This window comes from Rousettus aegyptiacus, unplaced genomic scaffold (assembly GCF_014176215.1).
Source record: "Rousettus aegyptiacus isolate mRouAeg1 unplaced genomic scaffold, mRouAeg1.p scaffold_m13_p_5, whole genome shotgun sequence".
Lineage (NCBI taxonomy): Eukaryota > Metazoa > Chordata > Mammalia > Chiroptera > Pteropodidae > Rousettus > Rousettus aegyptiacus.
Window position 1 is genome coordinate 9,384,926 of NW_023416308.1, and position 22,568 is coordinate 9,407,493.

The 22,568-nt window shown below is 44.7% G+C and overlaps 1 protein-coding gene across 2 annotated transcripts in view; it reads right to left on the bottom strand.

Moving 5' to 3' along the window:
• The window catches only part of FBXO21 (F-box protein 21), a 38,740-nt gene extending 16,314 nt beyond the window's left edge, over positions 1–22,426 (bottom strand). Inside the window, exons 1-9 of one of the 2 annotated variants that reach the window (XM_016149507.2) lie at positions 22,181–22,419; positions 21,145–21,280; positions 19,073–19,167; positions 12,610–12,731; positions 9,952–10,098; positions 9,525–9,661; positions 8,208–8,344; positions 5,356–5,535; positions 4,085–4,217 (exon numbers count right to left, since the gene is read on the bottom strand). In XM_016149507.2, coding sequence (XP_016004993.1) covers positions 4,085–4,217; positions 5,356–5,535; positions 8,208–8,344; positions 9,525–9,661; positions 9,952–10,098; positions 12,610–12,731; positions 19,073–19,167; positions 21,145–21,280; positions 22,181–22,419 — 1,326 coding nt within the window. Of the gene's footprint in view, positions 1–4,084; positions 4,218–5,355; positions 5,536–8,207; positions 8,345–9,524; positions 9,662–9,951; positions 10,099–12,609; positions 12,732–19,072; positions 19,168–21,144; positions 21,281–22,180 lie in introns of both variants that reach the window. The other variant, XM_016149508.2, reaches the window with a different exon arrangement.
• Positions 22,427–22,568: the final 142 nt, after the last annotated feature.

The following is a 22,568-nucleotide window of genomic DNA, read 5'->3' on the forward strand; positions in this document are numbered from 1 at the left end:
CTCTGGCTTTGTGGGCCAGATGGTCTCTGAGTCAACTACTCCCCTCAGCTGCCGTAACAGGAAAGCAGCCAGAGACAACAGGCACGGGCGTGGCTGTGTGCAAAGGCCGGCCTGTTCATAAGACCCGGCTGCCTCGGCCCCTGGCCGCGGTCTGCGCGCCTGCTGTCCCCTGAAGTTTCCCTGAGGCTCTCTCTGAAGCACGTGGCCCCATCCTCTGGGTGCCCCCCTGTCTGTGGGCGCTTCTGATTTTAGGGCTTCAGCTAGCAGATGCTGATGCTGGATCCCCTGCCAAATGTTCTAGGACAGTGGCACTGGGCTCCTGGCCCTAGCGAATTCAACAGACCCCAAACTGCATACTTTCCCCCATCCTGAAACAGGTCTGCTCTCCACAGACCCGCTTTCTGTGCGGCCCAACAAACGGCTGCTGGGATTTCTGGATGTCCCCTCTGAGCCTTTCCCTTATTTACATCGAATGAAGTTCTGCCATTTTTTTCTTCATTCGAATAAAAATTTCTGAACACGTACCGTGTGGCAGGAGAGCGAGGGGCGCAGTCACAGTAAAGAACAAAACGGCTGAGGTCCCCGTCCTCGTGGCGCACGAGGGTTAAACGAGCAGCTACGACACCCCGAGAAGCAGCTTCGCGCAAGGGCGGCACAGGGCCAGCCCGGCGGGAGGACCCGACCTCGCGTGGAAGGGCCAGGGAAGGGGGCGCAGGGGCAGAAGCGAGAGCTGTCGACTCGGCAGAAGCGAGCCGGCAGACGGAGCTGAGGGACAGGAAAGGTGTTCTAGGCAGAGATGCGGCACGTGCGAAGGGCGGAGGCAAAGAACAGGGATGAGTGGAGGACGAGGACAAAAGGGGCGACTGCGAGAGCCGAGACAGCTCAGGCGTGGCCGGCCGGCCCCCCGAGGGCTCGCCCAGGAGCACGAGCGGGACCGTCGCGGCAGTGGGGGAGCCACTCGGAGGGCTCGGAGCAGTGAAAGGACATAATTGACATTTTATTACGATTACTCTGGCAACAGTGTATAAAAGGGGTTCAAAGGGTCTAAGAGTAGAGGAAGAAGACCACGCGAAACAATCCAGGCAACAGAGCCACGTCCAGATGAGCAGGGGACGTCTAGATAAGTTGGTCTGGAACCCGCAGTCCAAGCAGGAGACAGAAGTCTTGGGACCTGTCAAACTACAGATGGGGACTGAATCGGGGAGAACAGGCGGCGCCACCTAGGGGCAAGGCGCGGAGTGGAAAGTCTAGAAACTACCTTATGAGGCGGAGCCTTTAAAGGAGTCAGAGGACCAGAACTACTGGGAGCGTGGGACCCAGGAACCACAGGGTCGTGGGGACAGAGTGTGCTGAGTGGGGTGTGGCCCGCAGTGATCAAGACAGTAAAGGGAAGACAAGTTCCTGCTGGATAGGGCGACAAAGGGGACGCTTATCCAATGGCGGTCACTGGCTTCTTCGGCAAGAGCAGCTCTCGAGGGGGAGGGGTGGGCACGGGTCCCCATGTCCCGAGGAGTGCGTGGGAGGCGAGGCAGGTGGCCACGGCACGGTCGCACGTGCGCGGACGGCCGTGAGCAAAGATCGCAGCCGTGCGGGGGAGGGGAGAGATAAGGAGGCAGCGGGCCTGTCGCGCGAGTGCTGCTTGTGTTCTCCCCGAAGGGGAGAGATCTGCGTGTGCGCAGTGCTGACAGCAGGGACAGGGGGTTGAAGGTGTGCGAGGAAAGTAGGAAAACGCCGCCGTCCACGCAAAGGCACACGAGTCAGCCCCAGGGCACAGGCGGGCGTGCCTCGAAAACAGGAGGGGATCTCTGCGAAGGGCGAAATGCAGAGGAAGAGGAAGAGGACTCCAGCTCGGGGCGGGGGTCGGGTCTGGCGCGGCGGGGGCTGTCTCAGGACACGACCGACCGAGGCGTGTGCTCATGGGCCACCCACAGCTGTGCGGGAGACCTCGGCGAGCTACCCAACTTCTCGGCGCCTCACTTTCACTGTTTGTAAAATGGCAAAAACTCAGCGTGCACCCCACAGGGTGGGAAACGGGTGTCCAGTGTTAGCGACTCTGAAACGTGCCCATCCCGCACGCTATTTCCATCACGGCCACAGCCCGGGATGACTGAGGCAGTGACCAAGCAGACTTGTTTATCTTAGCTCTTCCGGGTTTAATTCTGCTGAAAACAAACTGACCTTCTGGTCTTCCCAGCTTGGGAATGTTTCCTGTCTACCTAATAAGGTCAAGTGGATTCCCAGCCCTCCACAAACTGATCTCACGCCCCGAAAAATGCTCCCCGCCGCCGCGCACATACGCACGCGCACACGCACACGGGTCCAGACGCCTGGCCAGCCGGCCTCTGCACGCACCGCGCGTTCCCGCCTCCGTGCTGTGCTCGCGCTGTTCCTGCCACAGGAGGAGCCTCCTTTTCTGCCTTCTGAAACAGTCTCCCATTCTGCAAAATCCACCTCAAACTGCTCCTCCGGAGAAGGGCCTTTTCTAATTACCTTGCACCCCCCAGATCCCTCCTCATGGGGAGCCTTCACGTCTCAAGTGTCGGTCCCCTGGCTCCCCTGGCAAGGGTGACGTTTAGGAAGTGGGGAGGGGGGAGTCTCCAACTCTCTGGGAATGAGCCACTTTCATTCCTGACCTCTGAATGGGGGGAAGCGTCTATGTCAGCAGCAAACGAATGGCTGTCATGAGCTCAGATGTTTTGCATGTCACAAATCTGGAACTAGTTTTAGTGACACTTGCTTGGCAGAGAGAGAGTCTTGGTCACTGTGAGGATCCCAAAGTAATTCCCTAGAAACAGCACATGAGCACTAAACTGGCCAGTGCCTGAGGGTCAGGACGCCTGAGCCTCTGCGGACTTCCCCCCACGAAGGAGGTGTTACTGCCCCCCTTCTATGGCTGACGTGCAACGTAAGTACAGAATTTACTTACGAAGAACATTGTTTTGAAAGGATCTCTGTATTTTAGAAATCGTTCAATTCCTTAACTAAAGCAAAAAGTAATAGGAAGCAATTACGTATATCCTACTCTCAAAAATAAACACATTGAAAAAACAGAAATAAGCTATTAAACCCTGGACAATAGGGTCCTGGGAAGCAGGTGGTGACTTTGGTGGAGTCTAGAATTCCCAAAACTCTTAGACCAAATACATGCCTTTGCTACCTGGGCCACAGGTGACATCTTTTCTTAAGACAGGAGTCTAGAGATTTTCCTACTAACATGTCCTTTCTTAGAATTATTTTAGATCTTTGAAGTTATGAATAAATGAGACAATTTAAGCCTAAGCAATGCCAAGTCATTTAGACAATTTTCTTTCTCAAGAAAGATTTCACCGCTAACAGCATTGGCAGAGGACTTCATGGCGGTGACCCCGTGAGAGCTCAGAGTTCGACTCCCTCACCAAACAAAGTGGATCGTTCACAGAGCCCCACGGAAAGGCGAGGGTGTGACGGAGCGTGCAGCTGCTCCCGCCCTGCAATATGCAACTGGACAGGACCAGCTGCCACCCTCACAGCTGGCTGTGGAGCGTTCTGACCCCCAACACTGGGGCCTTCCGAGAGAGCTGCAGCTGGCCACAGCCGCCGTCACAAAACTGAGAGATCAAGCTGAGAAATCCCAGTGGTTTTCAAAGGCATAACCAGTCCTTAACTAGCCCAGCAGCTGGCCCTGAGCAGATCTAAGATTTAATTTTCCTACGTCGAACGGGATGTTTTTGTATGATCAGTTTAATTGCTAACAGTGCAGCTGGAGGATGAGCATTTAAAGTGTGGCTTCCCCTTGCTGAGTTGGGGTGACTTTGGGGAAACACATCTTTGGGGCACCAGTGGGTGAGTGGCAGGGCAGAGGCCCTGTGGTTCTGGGTACTTAAGGCGCTGACCACACAGATAACGGGCAACTAGTAGTATAACGGGTCTTTAGTTAGAATAAAGAGAGACAAAACAATCCGATTGATGGGTCGAGACTGGGAGACTTTGCATGGATTTGTGTTCATCTCCCACGCTGATGGAACGATAAACCTGTAAGAGCCGCCTTTCGAGCTAGGATTTCCCTCTCTAAGGCAAGTGCGAAGCATCAAAGTAAGATAATTACCTTCTCTGGCCAGATTCCCAGGTGGAAGTAGAGCCTGGCTTGGAGGAGCAGCAGCTGCACCTGGTCCGGGTACATTGCCAGATACAGGTCCAGGGAGTCTCGCAGGAGCTGGTACGACTGGTCGATGCCTTCCCTAGTGGGGGACAGAAACCTCAGTGTCGCCCTGTGTGCCTCCTAACACCCTCTTTTACAAAGCCTGGTGCCTCCTAACACCCTCTTTTACAAAGCCTGGGTTTTAGAAATAATGGGCACAAATCCCGTATGTTTTGACTCTAACGCTTGCTCTCTGTTCAGCGAATAGTTACGATGGTCTTAATAAGAAAAATATATAAGAAATATAAATTTTGTAACCCACTTTGGTGATGGGCACTATGCTAAAATCATAAGTATTTTCCCTACGGAGTCACCTCAGTAACACTGTACATAATTACAAACGAATTCTGAATGAGCGGAGCATTGAGCACTTTCAGGGCAGTAAAAAGGTTCTATGTGATACCATAATGGTAGATGCACATCATTAAGTATTATCTACATGGAGAATGTACAACACCAAGAGTGAACATGGACAGATGTGTAACTGGACTTTCGGTGATAATGATGTGTCAATGTAGATTCGCTGACCCTAACGAATGTACCACTTCGGTGCAGATGCTGATGGTGCGGAGACTATGTGTGCTTGGAAGCAAGGGGTGTGTGGGAAATCTCTACTTTCTGCTCAGTTTTACTGTGAACCTAAAACTGCTCTAAAAGTCTATAAAAAAAAGAATTCTGCCATTAGGCAGAAAATTATCATCACAATGTACAACTTCTTATTTTGCTTATCAGACAAATTTTCTTTGACTCAGGAGCAAGAAAGTTTCATATTTGTCTTGTTTTCTTATCTAAGCGATAATAAGGTATAAATTAAAAGATGACAAAGCACTTGAACGTGAGAACATCCTGCTCCGAAAGAAAATCTTTACGAGACTAAGATATTCTTGTTACTAAAGAATGCTTTTGGTATTTATAAAGATAACTTGTCCACGTCCACTGCAGAGATTTCAAAGAAACTCACTTAGCACATCTTAAATCTGGAGAGCATTATGTCACAGGAACCAGTTTTTTTCCATGGAGGGTGACAGCTGTAGATACCCCAACCGTGCTATACAGCAATCACTGCTTTGCTGTATCACAGGGAGGCTTGTTAAACAACAGTCTCTGCAAGGCGATTCCAGCCTTCCCTTCCAAGACATGCACTCTGCAGAAGGCCTGGAAAACCACGGAAACCTTACCGCTTTCCCAGGCTTAAAAGGTTTCCCACCATTCGCTGGAGCACCTTCTTTACGTTGACTACCCCGTACAGTGCCGCGGTCACGTGCTGGCCGATCAGGTATTCACATTCTTTCACCGTCAGCTGCCTGCCTTTCCCAAAAGCATCGATGTAGATGTAGTCGAAGATGTCCAGGTTGGCCCTACCGAAAGAACGTGTGGAGTCAGCCAAAGCTCAAGTCAGAGCTAAGCAGCTCTGTATTTCAGCCCCTCTAAGAAGTAGCTCAGAGACGGAACGTCAACACCACACTTTTACTTAAAATATCGAGGCCTTGTCCACAAAGTTTAAATCTGACCCTTCACATGCACTCTGCTGTTAAGACCATAGCACACTGATGTTTTAAGATTAAGAACACTGACGTATGCCATCTGATACAGTTCTTCCAGGGGAACACTCCTATAACACACTGCCAGGAATATCAGAAGTTTGGTTGATCCCACAATCGGCAACAGGTAACGTCTGGGGATCCCGGGCCCCTTGAGGCTATGATGGAAGTCAGACACCCTGCCCCGCCAGTGTCCTACCCACAGTTCTGCAGACACATTCGGGAGGTCACAGATCTGCTGAGCCCACCCACGGCCTCAGGGTGGGCAGCTGCTCCCGGCCGCAGAGAGCGGTTACCCCGGACTGGATCGCGCCCCTCCCCTGTGCGGTTGTACACGGGGGTGCGGTGGCCTGCGCTGACAGGGCAGTGGGAGGTAGTCACGGGGAGCACGTTCTCACTGCATTACCGAGTACACTCTACGAGGGCTCCTGAGGCATTTAGGTGGATCTCTGCTCCAGGAATACTTGTATTTCTTTCCTTGAGCAACTGTTTCACTTTGATCTTATGCCCACTGCGAATCACGTATGAGATTTTTTTGTTGAGCTGCTAAAAAATCCCAGACTTGTTCTTTGAGTCATATTAATAGCCTTCCTTTAGAAGACTTACATAAATGTACCAGAAACAAGAAATGCTCTGTGACTCTAAGAGAATCACACATACACACGTACCAGTTTACAGGCAAAAATCCTAAACAAAATATGAGCAAATCAAATGCAGCAATGTATTTAACAGAATCCATATGATTAAGTTAGATGTATGCCAAGAACGAAAGGAGGGTTAAATATTAAAAAAATCTATCTTAGCACAGAAAGAAAACCACATGATCCTATTAGTAGACACAAAAAATAAATTTTCGGAAAAAAATCTACTGCCTCGTTATTAATAAAACCTTAGCAAACCAGGAATTTGGAAGGCAGCTCTGATAAACCCAACGGAAGTTACTGTCCCCAAACACCATGCTTAAGGTGACGTTTTAAAAGGATTCCATTTACAGTCACACTCAGGCAAAGGAATCTGCTACCGCTGTTTCCATTCATCTTCCAACAAAAGGACCTAGCCAGCGGAATAAGTAAAACAAACACACACAGTGAGACTAGAAAGAAACAAAAACAATTCATAGCCAACATGACTGTCTACAGAGAAAAACCAAGAGTTGGCATGTCGATTATTAGCACTAATTGTTTATTCAGCAAAGGTGCTGAATACATGACCTATATGTAAATATCAATCATATCCTTGTACAATGTCGATACTTAGAAAGCTAATTTAAAAAAAATTACCACTTGAGGAAATTGGTTGGGTTATTCAGGGAGAGAGAATGGGCTGAAAAAACCATTTTTCCAATTTAAAATAGTGGAAAATGGGTGCCTGCTATCGAAAAAAAGAAACTGTCAAATGCATTTTTAGGAATAGATTATATTTGCAAAAAGGAAAGCCTATACATATTACTCAAAGAAAAAATATATAAAACTATAAAAAACTTCTCAACTGGTTACCTCTGGAAAGGAGGGATAAGTAAGAATATCCAGGAAGCTCAAACTATATATATGTTTTATTTCTTAAACTAAGAGGTAAAAATACAGAGGCCAGTTATACTTTTTTTCTACCTATGCAAAGAAACTCTACCACATAAATAAAGCACTGAGTCATCTCATTTAATTCTCCAAACCACTTTAGGAAAACTTCAGTCCCATTTTACAGAGGAAGAAACAGAGGCTCAGAGGAAGCCAAGGTCTGAACCCAATCTGACTTCAAAGCTCAAGTACTTTCCATTATACTCCTTATCATTTCAGCAGAGTATCATAGCTAGTCATCAGGAAGTAGAAGATATTTCTACCTATTTGCTGAACTTTTTTTTCCCCCAGAAAAGCTAGACTATAGCTGAAAAGGAGATTTATGCCCAACAGAACGCCAGGCTTAAAAAAAGAGAGAACAAAGCAGAGCTCATTAACCTGGTTCACAAAATGCACATCTGTCACCAACCTTGCCTAAAAGGAGTGCCACTGATGATAAGAACATGAAGATTTGCTTCGCACATCAATGAAGAACTTGGTTATCCTGTTCTCTCTGCCCCCTTCTCTCCCTCCCTTCCCTGCACCTCCCCTCCTCCCTCTCTTGAGTAGGGAGGCAGAGAGGGGGAGATTTTATGGAAGACTGGAAAGAACGAGTTTCTTTAAGAACTCTCTGCTCTGATCAGCTTTGGAACAAAGAGACTTTGAGATCCACATAAGCCCTTGAACTTCTAGTTCTATCCTTTAAAATTAAACTCACTTTGAGATAACTGTGGATTCACATGCAGTTGTAAGAAAAAATACAGAAACATCCAGACTGCCCTTCTCCCACAGCCAGATACCGACATGGATACAGTCAAGAAATAAAACGGTTCCATCACCGCCCTCGTCCTCTTTTAACCTCAGTCCAGTTACACTCCCTCTCGACACAGTGGGAATGAATCCTCAGGATGGATCACTACATCATAGATGGCTCACCCTTCTGCGCCTTGGCACCACCTTAGTAAGAAGTGGCTTGGGAAGTTGACAGGTTCCAGGGGGACCCCCAACTTGCGGGCAACTGTCATGTAGAGCAGAGACATGCTGATTGGGATTCCTGTTCTGCGGATCAAAACCTAAAGGAGAAGAAATGCTTCAGCATACTAGAAGTGCAACGCGGTGCTCATAACCTCAGCGCCCGTTTTTCTGAGGCACCTACTGTGTATCAGGCGTGCCGGGGCTAGCTGTGGAGGCTTAAGTGGATGAGTATTTTATTCATTTAGACCAGGGGTCTGCAAACTACAGTCTGGCCCACTACCTGTTTTTGTACAGCCTGTGTAAGAAGAGTTTTTAACATTTTTTAATGTCTAAAAATGCACTCAAAAGAATACTATTTTGTGACACATGAAAACTATATGAAATCTAAATTTCGTGTCTGCATATAAAGGTTTATTGGAACAGTCACGATCATTTGTTTTTGTATCGTCTGTGCCTCTTTTCCCACTGCAATGGCAGAAATGGGCAGTCAGGACAGAGAGCACATGGTTTAACAGGCAAAATAATTTACTCTCTGGCCGTTTAGAGAAAAAGCTTGCAGACTTGTGATTTAGGCCCTCTTTCCAGAAAGAATTTAAGGCTATTTCAAGGCTAGTGGGTAAGATATAAGTACCATACAGAGCAACAGAGTAGATATGAAAATGGAGCCAAATAAGAAACACATTGAGAATGAACATCGATGACACAGCTGGTCACAGATTTCCCCCAGCCTTCCTATGGCCAGCGCGCAAAGAAAGACGGGATTAGTCTCCTAAGTTAGTGTTCATGAGCTACACAGCGACCAGACTGAGTCAGAGAAACACCTATTTATTTCTAATCAGAAATTTATCTCAAAGGTTTTATTTCTATTTTATTTTTTTCATTTTATTTTTATTTTTGCTTTAATGCAGTTGTTTTATTTTTTATTATTTTTTAATTAAATTTTTTTTTATGGTGACATTGGTTAACGAAACCCAGTAAGTTTCAGCTGTACACTTTAAGAGTAAGGCGTATATATATTTACACTGTGTGTTCACCTCCCATAGTTAGATTTCTTTCTGTCACCACATATTTGACCCCCTTTCTCAAGGGTTTTTAGACAGAGGACACTCCATGATGAAATAGCTAAATCCACAGCAATATCTTTATACTAGAGGCAAAATGAGTTTCACTGGGTATTGAGACCAAAAAAATACAGTGCTTGCCTTCAAAAACTGTGTAATTTAACAGGAATGAGCTTAAACATCTATTTATTATCATTTTTGACATACCCACACTTACCTGGTGCATGTATAAGTTTAGGGCATTATAGTAATCCATTCGATTCCCCTTGAACTTCAGCTGGTCATAAAGGACATAGTTCATGGCATCCAGCACCTGGCTCTGGAGTTCTATTTCCATTATCATGGAGGATCCACCTGAAACAGAGATCTACTCTGAGGGCACTTGCGCAATAAGGTTGTGACCAGTGTCCCCAACAATTCATAATATGCAGACGCTGGTCACGTGCTGACGACATTCGCCAGGTGTTAGCAATCCAGCGTGGAGAAGAAAACATGTATTTAAAGTCTCACATTATCCAGGTGGAAACGTGGTTGTCATTAATGGCTTTTTGTGACATAACGGGCACACATTGCAGAATTTCCTAATAACCCATCACTCGAGGTTTCCTTTTGCAAAAACAACTGAATCCAAAACAACTCCATACCTGCCTTGAAGGCCAAGCTGGGGTGGCGACTGTTGATGCCCCGGAGGGTTTTGCACACCAGCTCCACGATGCTGTCGATTTGGGCATGGATGTCTTTGAGGCTGATTTCAGAGAGAGGATTGCAGTACTGGTCAATGTACACGGCACCTGAGCATGAGCAAGAATTATTGGGTCAATGCCTATTTTTACCCTTTGCTTATTAGTTTGTCATTTACACTGGACAGCTGGGCCACAGGTTTTTACACCATCCCACCAGATAAGCTTCGTATCCTGGACTCCAGGCCTGGCTGCCAAGATGCTGGGAAGGAACAAGAAACATTCTCATGACAAAGGAGCTTAAACATGACTGTTTTGTTTTTTTTTAAATAAACCAAATCTCTCTCAGACTCAAAAAACTGTGTGAGACATGGCATAATTCCATGTTCTATTACAAAGAAAAATAAATGCCATAAAGGAGATCTTTTCGAGCTACTTCTAATTCTTTTATAGTTTAAAACCCAATGACTCTGAAAATTTAATGTTAGGTAACAGTTCTTTAACTTAAACAAAATAATAATTGAAAGCTCTCAATGACAGATACACCATTTCAACAAATTTTTACCTCTAAATTGATTTTGACAATAACTCTACTTTCAAATTAGGTAGTTACACTCAGGGACCCTGAAGCTAAAATGCTGTACGAAATACATTGAGAAACTATCTCTTGAAAACCCCCACTCTTCACTGCTTTAGGTAATTTTTTTAACTAGACTCAAGAGCTAACTTGATCATCTGGCTACAGGACATTCTCACTTGGGAAGCCTGAGTCATTTTAAATGTAAGTGGTCGCAAACCAGCTCAGTCTTGAGCCCCTACCCACACCCCAAATAGCTGACAGCAGCTGAACAGGTGTCAAGAGACCTGGACCCCAGTCTCAGTTTTGCCACCAGCCAAAGCCTGGCTCCGAGGCCTCCTCCTTGGGACCGAGCTTCTCCATCTGTCGGCGGAAGGAATTTAGGCCACACTTCAAAGTCCACGCCATTCATCCTGTTGCCATGATGCCCAGTGATGCCCAACTTCACCAGTGGTATTGGATTATTTAGTCAGTCACCAGGGATCAAAACCCTGGAGCCGACTTCCGCTCACTCGGCTACTTAAACACCTTCGACGGCTACCCAACACCTGCAGCGCTATCTCAACGGCTTACTCAAAAATGATAAAATTCTTTTATATTTGAAAGATGAAAATGAAGTATTTTCATAAGTAAGTTACGGAAAATAAAGTTTGTCAAACTATTCTTGACTGTGGAATAAACGAGATAGGATGACTGTAAATTCCAGGATGCACACAAGAAGCTTCCAGCATGGTGGTGAGATTTTAATGAACTGCAACAAACTTTCATTTCATTCTGGACAATGGCAGACATTCACACAATGAACAAGCATCTGCACTAGGCACTGTGGAGGACAGAGTGATTACACAAGAGGACAAGGAACACAAGAACGCCAGGGACTAGTTGGAGAAATGGCCTGTACACACATGAAACAGAGATGACACAATCCCGTGTAGTACCCTAGGCCGCTGTCTTAGTTTGGAGGCGAAGAAAGTCTGCGGGCGTCGCAGCTGCCAGAGAAGCTCCACGGAAGAGAAACCTGAATGGAACTTTGGAGGTGAGAATTCTAAGGACCGGGGGCACCTTGAATGAGGATGTGAAGCCAGGTATATTTGCAGGGTGCCACTGAGGATGATGGCCTGGCTGGGGCAAATGGGACACTTTGGAGAAGAATGGGCAAAGGCTTGGTTAGGAGGAAGGACTGAATTATGGAGGGGGCTGAAAAGCAGGCAGAGATTTAAGAGAAAACAGGAAACCGCACTGGAGGTTCGCGTGGTGTGGGGAAAAGGCTGTTTCCTCCTGGACCGGCACTGGCATGGTGGCTGACTTGAGGGCAGGAGGGGGTGATGCTCGTGAAAGCTCCTGCGGGGCGAGGCAGTGAGTCTGCATGAGAACAGGAGGCGAATGGGGACAGGATGACAAGGAACACTGGGAAGGAGAAAATGAACTGGGTGCATCTGTGGGAATAGGGAATGTATACGTTTCCTAACCTAGCTTATGGGAGCGTTTGTGTAATATGCTAGGAATTTTAAATAGTTAAAAAAAAAATAAAGCCACATTTTGTTCTTGTTCAACTTAGCAGGAACAAAAAGTTATTCCCTTCGTCGTGCCTGTGCACTTGACTTCCTTCTCCCCACTTCTCACTGGGGGGGACAAGCACTCACTGATGCGCAAGAACAGTTTGTCCCCGTTACACTCCAAGCAGAGTTTAAGGAGTTAGCTCAAGGTCACATGGAGACAAAACTGGACACATTTATATCTGATCTGAAAATGATGCTTCAAAACTTGGAAAAACAGAAAATTAATCTCATTAGCTAAAAGATCAGCCTCATGCTTTGAACTGATGGTGGGCCTTTAGAAAACAGTTTCTTCGGCTCACAGATAAAGATTCTGAGAACTTTTTAGCTCTAAATTTAATAGTGCTGCCCACTTAAATGGCTAGAGCCCAGAACACAACCCCTCGCCGCCTGTGGCGCGTGGTTTGCCTTCCCGTGCTTGTCCATCAGGGACCCTGCCGCTCGTAAAGACAACGCAGCTGCCCACCCAAACACTGATGAAAGTCTCACCTTCCAGATACGATTCAAAGTCATCGGAATGCTGAAGAAAAGCCTTGAGATTGTTTAAAATTTTCTGTTGTCGTAGGTAGTAAAGAATTTTTTTGGCATAGTACTTCCAGGTCAAAGCTTTTCTGGAAAAACAAACCAAAAATAAGTCAATAAAAATTAAAATATTAAAGTTTCCAGTGATGAATTTTTTACTTCACACTAATCATACCATGTAACGAGTCTGCTTAACAAGACAAACATGACTGGTTCACGATCATATAGTGCTTACTATCATGGAAGCAGACAACAGAATTTAGGACTTCGCATTTGTAATACAACACTAAGTTAGTCATCCTGAAATTCAATAAATAGTTATGTTTGGCCTCAGACTTACCAAAAGGAAATGAGAAGCTAGGGGAACTGGGCGAGTCTCAGGAGAGAGGGCTGAGCTGTCTCGCTGGCCCCGCTGCACCCGGCAGAGAACTCGGGCCTTGGCCTTTCCCCTTTGCTGCTTTGCTCCTGCGCGCTCTGCCATGGTCATCTCATCCAGCCTCGTGGTTTCAAATGTTATGCGCACTGACAACCCCCAGTTTACTCTCCAGAACAGGCTTCTCTCCTCTGCACTCCAGACCTCGATGTCCAGCTGCCACTGCACAGCCCCCTGGGGGACCTGGGGAGAGCCTGCTGTTCTTCCCCTGTCATCCCCATCGCCGATAAAGGCAACTCTAGCATTCCAGCTAGACCAGAACCTTGCCATCATCCTCGACTCCTGGCTTTCGCTTAGGAGCCACATTCGATCCTCCAGCAATGCTATCGGTTCTCTCAGGAAGGAGAACACACTCACTGACTCGGCTAAGCCACCATCGTCTTTTGTCCGTATCAGAGCAGCATCCTCTATGAGCTTCCTGTTTCAAACCTTGGGCCCTCGGTCTATGCTCAATACAGCACTCACAGCGCTCCAGTTAACATGTTAAATCTCAGCATGCAGACTTTCTGCCCCAAATTCTCCAATGGTTTCCACCACGCTCGAAGCAGAGGCCCAAGTCCTGATGATGACGAAAAGGCCCTTTGAACTCTTGCCCCATCACCTCTCTGACCTCCATTCCTACTCTTCCCACCCTCAGGCCAGACGCCAGGCGCTGGCTTCCCTGCTGTCCTTTCACCATGCGTGGCTGGGGCTTCCCGTAGGCCACAGCGTCTCGGTTCCTTCTGACTGGAGCATTCCTTCCCTGGAGATCTGCAGTCTGTGCCCTCATCTCCTTTCAGGTTTCGAGTCAATTGTCCCTATGAGTAAGGCCTTCTCCCACCACCCTATTTAAAACTGTACCACCCCCAACTCCCTCGCCCTCTTCCCTGATTGGTATTTCTCCACAGCACGTCTCATTTGCTGACGTACGCTCCATGAAGGCAGGTTTTTTTGTGTGTTGTTTAGTGCAGTATTTCCAATGTCTAGAATACTGTCTGGCCCACAGGGGACTGACTCTCAATAAAATTTGCTGAGTTAATGAAATTCTTCACCAGATCTCCCAAATATACACAGGGATCATGGGAAGCAGGAAGGAGACAGTTTAATTCTCATCTGCCTGACTTCATAATGAAACAAAAAGGACTCTCCATCTTCAGGTGGCAAATGAAAATCAGCAGAGCCAGGTTTTACCAGCTTTTTAACCTTTGGGTTGTATAATTTATCAATCTAGAAAATCCTTGAAACAAATGAGTAGCTTAATGCATTAGTCTAAAGCCAACACCCCGTACCTATCACTCAGGCCAAGAAAGAGGACTTTACAGAGGCCCCACAAGCCCTTCGTGGGCCCAATCCTCCCGTCTACGATAACTGCAATCTGCACCTCTATGGTCATCACTGTCCTGCTTTTCTCTGGTTTCCACCAAATGTGCATCCCTAAACACTCTAGACTTGTCTGTTTCAACGTCTTTTAAATCTCCCAACCTACAGGATCCCCCTCCATCTTTTTTCCCCCTCTGCATTTTATTTGTTGAAGGAGCCTGGTTGTTCGACCTGTAGTTTCCTAGAGTCTGGAATTTGCTGACTGTATCATGTAGTTTGACACATTCTTCTGCCTTGTGAATTTCCTATAAACTGGATGTAGAGGCTAAATCAGATTAGGATTTCATTTATATGGCAAAACTATTTCATAAACGATAGTGGATTCTTCCATCAGGAGGCAATCTCGCTTTAACTGTTCCTTTTTGTGATATTAGCAGTCATTGCTACTTAAAGCCCAGGTCCATTACGAAGTGGTGATATTCTAATTCAACTATCCCTTCTTCGTTTATTAGCTGGAATACTTGCATAAAGAATTATTTCCCTTTATCTACTATTTGGTCCCTCAATGGCATAATTAGAAAAGTAGGACAAATGCTCATTTTTCATAATAAATATTTGGGTCTTATTATCCTCCAAAGGTGACCAATTAGTTGTTAAGTATTATTATGAACTCATGGAGCTAAACATATTTGATGTATTTCAATCTGTTCTAGTTATCCACACTGATGTTCTAATTGTCACATCTTTAGCCAATGGAGCCCTCTTCTTTGGAGTCCCTGAATACTTCTGATACGAAGTATTGTTATTTTTCTTGCTATCTGGTTCTGGGCTTCTAAGATACTCCAGGTTCATCATCTATATTTCCTGTATTGAACCTAGAATCAGCCATTTCTCCAAAAGCTCTGGCTTCTCTGATAGGAAATGGTATATCAAGACTACAGTCTGGTACTAGGATGATCATTTCTACTAGGCTGGTTATTGTTTTAGACTTTTTCAGTGAACAGAGGTTAATAAATACAGTATGTGTACGTGTGTGCATATACGACACACACATCACTACACATATTTAAATATAACTCATGATTTTATACAAAAATTTCTAATTCAAATTTAGAACTCTACAGTTTTTACCCTCTACTTTGTGTCTTTTTTGTTCTCCCAGAAAAATCTTCCTTCTCCAGTTACATACATTTGACCCTTGAACAACAAGGGGGTTAAGGGTACCCACTGCCTGAGCAGTCACAAGTACAAGTAACTTAAGTCGGCCCTCTGCACACTTGGATTCTTAACTGCCCATTGACCCTGGAACAGGCTTGAACCACGTCGGTCAAATGAACTGTTAAGGTCAACTGAAAACCATCTGTTATAAGAGGACCCGCACAGTTCAAACGCGAGTTGTTCAAGGGTCAGCTGTAGCCATCTGCTTTCCTCCACATCCCCCCAATATACACCAGCCTCAGAATAACAAGCCCAATATTCTCATCACCTAAAAACAGCTGAATATTTTGCTTATGTCCCCCCCATACTCTGCTCATTTTTTTTAAACAACTGTCTTATATCTACATAGTCAGGGCTTATGCTCACTACATACGATATTTTGGATTTAATTCTACAAGTAAATAGATATTTAACACTTACCACTAGTCCTTATGTCAATGTCTCTCTGATTGTTTGGCTTTAAAGCTCATTTTCTAGCACATTTCTTAGTAAGGGCTCAAAAGCTGATAAGATTGTCTGCAGCCTTTACAATTGGAAGTCAGTTTGGCTGGATATAAAAATCCTTGGCTGACGTTTTCGATCATTGAGTATCTAAAATCTGTTATTCTTTTTTTTCCTCTGGCACAGAGCAATGATATTGAAAAGCCTGATGATAATTGTAATTTTCTTTCCCTAAAACGTGACTTATTTTTTGCTTGGATGCCCAAAGGACTATTCTGTCTTTAAAATCCAGTAGTTTTACTGAAAAATGTCTCAGTGTTGAACATTCTGGGTCAATTTTCTCATACTTTGTACCCTTTTCATAAGTTGTTTTGAATCTTTACTGCAGTATGTACTCTTTTTGAAGACCATATAAAACACCATAAATGCAAACTGTTTTCAAATATCCAGGGATTGGTGCTTTAGCATTTACAGAAACTACCCTTTTTCCTTTCTATGCTTTCCAAATCCAAACAAGCAGAACTTGACAGGAATGAATACGAATAGGGTCCTTTGTGAAAACTGGCACCCCAAAATATTTACAAATATGAGTATCTCTTGTTATTTAAAAATGACACTGTTTTGGCCCAAAAGTATATACGTCAGGCCAAGGGGTAACATATCTATAATATTTACTTCCAAAAAGACCATAAGAATGTTTTTCCTGGCTGTGCATATTCAGTTATTTTGCCAGTCTAAGTTAATATGCAATATTTAACTGTTATTTAACATTTCTTTGGAGAGTAAATCTAAAGATCTTTTACATGATCACTGGCCACGTGGGTCTGTTCTGTGAATGTCACCCTCCTACCCTTTGTGTATTTTTCAGCTTCATCTCGGAGATGTTAAGAATGCTACTGACTTCACCTATGGTTTCCTTGGTCATACGCAGATATTATTAATAATAATATTTTGCAAAATCACCTGTCCATATTCTTTTATTGCTTCTGCATTATCAGTCTTGGTTAAAGAGATCTCCCTAGATTGTACGCAAAAAATCTCCTATTTTCTTGAGGGATTTTCATTGTGTTAAAATTTAGGTTGTTTAATCTTTTGGAATTTAATCTTTTAAACATGATATAAGTTTTACTTTCACCCAGATTGATAAATAGTTATATCTAACAGCATTCATTCAATAGTCCATCTTTTCCCTTCTGAGTTTAAATATATTATTTTTTATGCTGGGACATGTTTCTGAATGTTCCTTTGCCATGAATGTGGCTACTGATTTTTACTTAAACATTGTATTGTTTTCATCACATGCAGCTTTGTACTATATTCTAATATTTAGTGGCATTAGATATTGGATAATATCTATTATCTAGGGATGCAAGTTTCCCATTGTGATTATTTAAAAAAATTTTTTGGGGCTCTTGTAAATTTATTCTCCTATGACAATATTATCCAATTAAAACACACACAAAAAACTCCCCTCCCAAAATTCTTGTTGTATTCTAATTGAAATGGCAATAGGTTTATGTACTGATTTTGGAAGAACTGATATTTTTGTGATGGTAAATCTCCCCATTCAAGAGCATGTTCTTAAGGTTTTCAATAACATTCGATAGTCTGTCCTAGGAAACCTATTCCCCCAAGAATCTTTTACTGAGAAATGAAACCACTGAAACATCGCCCTCTGCAGTAACACAAAAATGGAGAAGTAGTTACCCATCAATACGAGGATGGTTAAATAAATTATGGTATACACTGCAAAACAGTATACAGTTATTAACAAAGTGAATTGGATTTTTTTTTTACCAGTTGATTAGGCTTTCCAGAAGGTAATGTTAAATGAGAAAACAAAATATAGAAAAGTACCTATTTTATGATCATAATTTTGTGATCTTATCAGTATTTATCAGCATGGAAAAATACAATCTAGTGTGTCATCATGAATTATAGGGGTGGGGGTAGGGAAGGCCAGACAAATGGGGTGGGGAGGAAGGGAAAATCAGCATAAGAAAAAAAAAGTCTGCACTATATAACATATCAAAACTAAACAATAAACTCAATAAATATGTATATTTATGTATTTAAAAGTATATGTGTATGTATATGTAAAAAACAGGTCAGCTTTTATTTTTAAGGCTGCACAATACTGACTATTAGATCATACTTCAATTCATTTATAGATAAACCAAAATAGAAACAGAAAAATGACCTCTGTATTTGAACTCTTCCAAGGCCTAGAATAGTGACACATCTTACCTCTCCCCTACAGCTGTCCTACTGATAGAGATTTCTCTCTCCTAAATCCTCTTAAAAACAAGAAAAAGATCTTATGCCTTGATATTTCACAATGATCTCTCTTAAGGAAGATGCTAACCTAACACTATCTTCCATCAGTGGTAAAGTTTCCATAACTTCCTAGAGCAGAAAATCTTTCTCATAGGTAAGTCTGGCTGGAAGCCAAGTCCTCTTTCAGGAAAAACGGAAATTAACCCTCACAGCAGAAAAGAGTTAAGCAACAACCAAGAGATAACGGATTCTTCTTGATCAGGAGAGATTAAAGACAGGCTCAACCAAATGTCTGTAATGTTCATGGCCAGAGTAAGATTATTTCCTACTAAAATTCAGAAACTGTGGAAAATCATTTATTAGACATACCTAAGAAATTATTTTAAAAATATTCAATGCATGACAAGCAAATTTGCTAGTGGTAGGGGGAGAGGTGATAGCTAAGGAAAGATAAGTCATATGACCTAAGTGACGTAACAGATACAAGTGCCCAGAACAGTTTTTGACCCACTGTAGAGCTAAATGTGTACTAATTGTCTTTTCTCTCCAAATGGATTTTGCATGGTTTCTTTAAATATCAATGGTCTCAGTGTACTTACCTTATACACAGAATTTTCCAAAAATATAATTGTAGCAACACGTGAAATATTTGGAAATACACGTCCCATGGTTCAGACACATACAAATTACGGCGATTAATTTTGGGGTTATTATTAAAACAAATGAACAAACAAAAAAATTCCTGCTATAACCATGGCTTACCTTCCTTCCATATTTAGGATACACACCAGTTCATCCTCAAAAAATATCTCGGGTCCCTCAAGATTCTCTATGTCACTAAAACCGTTACAAGGGACCTACGAAGAAGACATACAAAGAGGCCTCAATAACAAATAATAATGTCACTGATACTCTCACACACAAACCTGAGCTGCATAGAAAGATGGTCATTTTTGTGGAAGTGGTAACAGTTATCCTACACTATCTTGCACCACCTACCATGGGTGGAGAGTAGCAAGCAAAGGAATGATATTTTGTTCAGATCTTGTTGTGAGCAGTAATTACATTTTCAAAGACCGAAATTTCTGAAAGGGGTAACTTAAGAATTCTAATGTGAAGAAAAATAGCTCTGAAACAAGAACTAGACATATGAAATCTCCGAATTCACAATAACTATTTCATGCAGTCCATGTTGTTTTCAACCAGGAGGGCAGGGCGAGAGAGAGAAGTCTAGTGCTTTGGGCGATTCAACCCACTGGGCAAGTCTTCTTCTCTGTAAATGGAGGTAGTGATGCCAATGACCTTTCGGACCCTCTTAGTTTAAAATTCTATTACATCTCCCACTTTTTGAAGGTAGCCGGGAAATTTCATGTCAACCTGTGTGAATGTGGAGAACACAGGAATATGAGGGTCCTGAGCCAAAGTAATTACCCACCCAAAGATCGATCTTAAGTATACTCCTGTTATGTTCAAAGCACTTGACATATTTCTAATTAAGCAGTGGTACTAGGAAAGAGGGAGCTAAGGAAAAAAAAAAACCAAACATGTAACAATTCATCATTAGACAAAGGTGCAGACTGTTAAAAATGCACACACATAAACCAGGTAGACTAGATGCAAAGACTGCAAACTAGTGGCCCATGACCAAGTGCATCAAATACATCTAGCACTCAAGTATATGTGTGTGCAAACACATTTAAAGCAGTATTTGAAATCTGTGACTTAGCCCGGGCATGGTTTATCCAAAGTAGAACATAAATTCTGTCCATTCTAACATTAACGAATATTTTTTTATAGAAATGAATTGCACTAGGGAATATCTAGTTTTATTTTCCATAGGAGAGTAAGTTCAAATTTGTCCAAAGTTCGAAATTTGAACTTTCCCTTTCAAAACTTTCAAAGCTTTGAAAACATTTCAAAGGTCTGAATTCCATGAATAGTAATTAAAATTGGAAAATAGGAATTAATCTCCAGTAAACCAGAATAGTAAAATAAATCAGACTGATCGTACTTCTAAATCCCCCCTCCCTAATAAGAAAGACATTTAAAATATTAGTCTGTACTTTCCAGAGTTACAAAAAGTTAAGATTTAGGACCTGATAGAGAAACTTTTGTGAATGCTTTGTAAAAGGAAAAAACAAAAAGAAAAAACCTCATGCATTTCAGCAAAATTTAAAAAAAAAAAAAAAACTTTCTAGGGATAATGAATAGAGGCAATTTAATTAATAGAGTAATAATTCTGATTTTCAGGTAGTTTTTAATCATGTTAGCTTAATATATAATGCAGTTTACTACTGCTTAGAACCCGCAAAGCCAGAGAGAAGAACCATACTAATTTCACCAACCCTTCTGGGAAAACAACTGTGAAATCTGTAGTGTTCAATCACTGATGATCCCCTAAATCATGTGGAGGTTGCAAAAAAACATGGTTAAACCATTTGAAGGGAAATAAGCTGTTCTGGATTCCCACTACATTGTAGTGCTGGCCCCTCCCTCCCTTTCCACCCCCATTTTCTCCCTGGCTTTAGAAAGTAAAGCTGGCAGGGACAAATGGCTTCATGTTGTTGGATAGGAGGAAAAGGACACAATGACTCTTGCAGCCATCTAAGTGAGTAAGGGATTGTGAGAGCATTGAAAGGGAGATATCAAAAAGAGCTGGATTAGCTAATGCAGAGAGTGAGAGCGAGTGCGAGAGAGCAAGAGAGAGGGAGAGAGAGAGAGAGAGAGAGAAAGAGAGAGAGAGAGAGAGAGAGAGAGAGAGAGAGACACACACACACACACACACACACACACACACCACGCAAAAGCTTAGAGCTACACCAACAGATCCTTACATGCTCTGAAAAGAACCTCTTTGAGAAGGAAGCTACAATCTTCCGGGCTTCTAACCCAGCTTTTTGCCGAACTTTATACTCCTCCAACCAATTGACGTAGTCAGTGGGGCTGTAGTGTTTCATAAGGGAAGGCCACCTACAAGGAGAAAAACACCCCACAGCTTAACAGAGACTTAGAGGCAGGCGGGCAGCCGCGAATCAAAGGCAGCCTTGGAAAACAGGGAGCGCGGGATGGTTTAGCGGTCAGAGGGGCCCCGGTGACGGACCTAGTTCAAATCTCCACCTGGCGTGCATGCACTCGTTTAACGGTGTGACCTTGGTAGAGCGATAATGAATGCTGTGTCTGTCTCCACTCCTCATCTACAAAGTGGGGACAGTTATAGCAATAATAGTGATGACAATGCCAGTTAACATTTACTGCGCGCATCCTAAGGGCCGGGCCCTGTGTAAATGCTCCCTAAACATCATCTCATTTAACAACCACTGTCAAAGGCAGGTCTAGTTGTCACCACCAAAGTCGATGAATGGGGCTCAAAGAAGGGAAGTCTACCCCCAAGGTCATACAGCGAGTGTGCCAGGGCCAGATCTCACCCCGGGGTCCCCAATCTAAATCTGCGCTCTCAGCCAACAACCGGGGGAATGCTGCGCCCGCTTCCTCTAAGCGCTGTTAGGATCGCTGCATCGCGGGATCCCCGTAAACATTGTAGCACAGAGTCAGGCACAAAAGGAGCGCGCAGAAGGGATTAGCTGTGACACTACGGTCGTCATCCCTCGGGGAGGGCCCGGCTGCTGGGCGCTCGCTTCCCGATGCGCAATCTGGGCACCGGAGGGTCCGCGCGACGTGGACCCGAGGGGCCGGCGGCCTGGAGGCCTTTGTCTGTGGGTCCGCGGGAAGGGGTCCGGGGGTGGCATCCGGGGTGGGGTGCGCGCGCGCCCAGGGGCGCAGGGAGGCGGTGGCTCAGGCACACCGGGCCCGGGCCCGGGGCTCCGGGAGGCGCAGAGCCGAGGGGCGCGAGCAGCGGCGCGGGGGGCTCACCTCACCCGGAACTGCTCCTTCCACACCTTCCCGCTACTCTGGCACAGCTCGCGCAGCCGCCGGCAGGTGCTGGAGACGCGGCTGATGTCGGCGGCCGTCAGCGAGCCGCTGCACAGGATGTACTCCAGCACCTCTCCGGGCAGGCTGACCAGGCAGCAGAGGCCCGCCGCCTCGGGCGCGGCCTCCTCCGCCAGCGCCGGCACCACCTCCATCGCGCTGTCGACCGCCGCCGTCGCCATCTTGTCCGCGTACCTGGGACGGCTGCGCGCGCGCGCCGGGGAAACCCCGCTTCGCCCCGCCCACCTGGCACGAGGGGCGGGCGCTCCGGTCGCCCCGCCCCCGCCCATCACCGCTGCTGCGGGCTGCGCCCCCTGCGGGGGAAACCGCT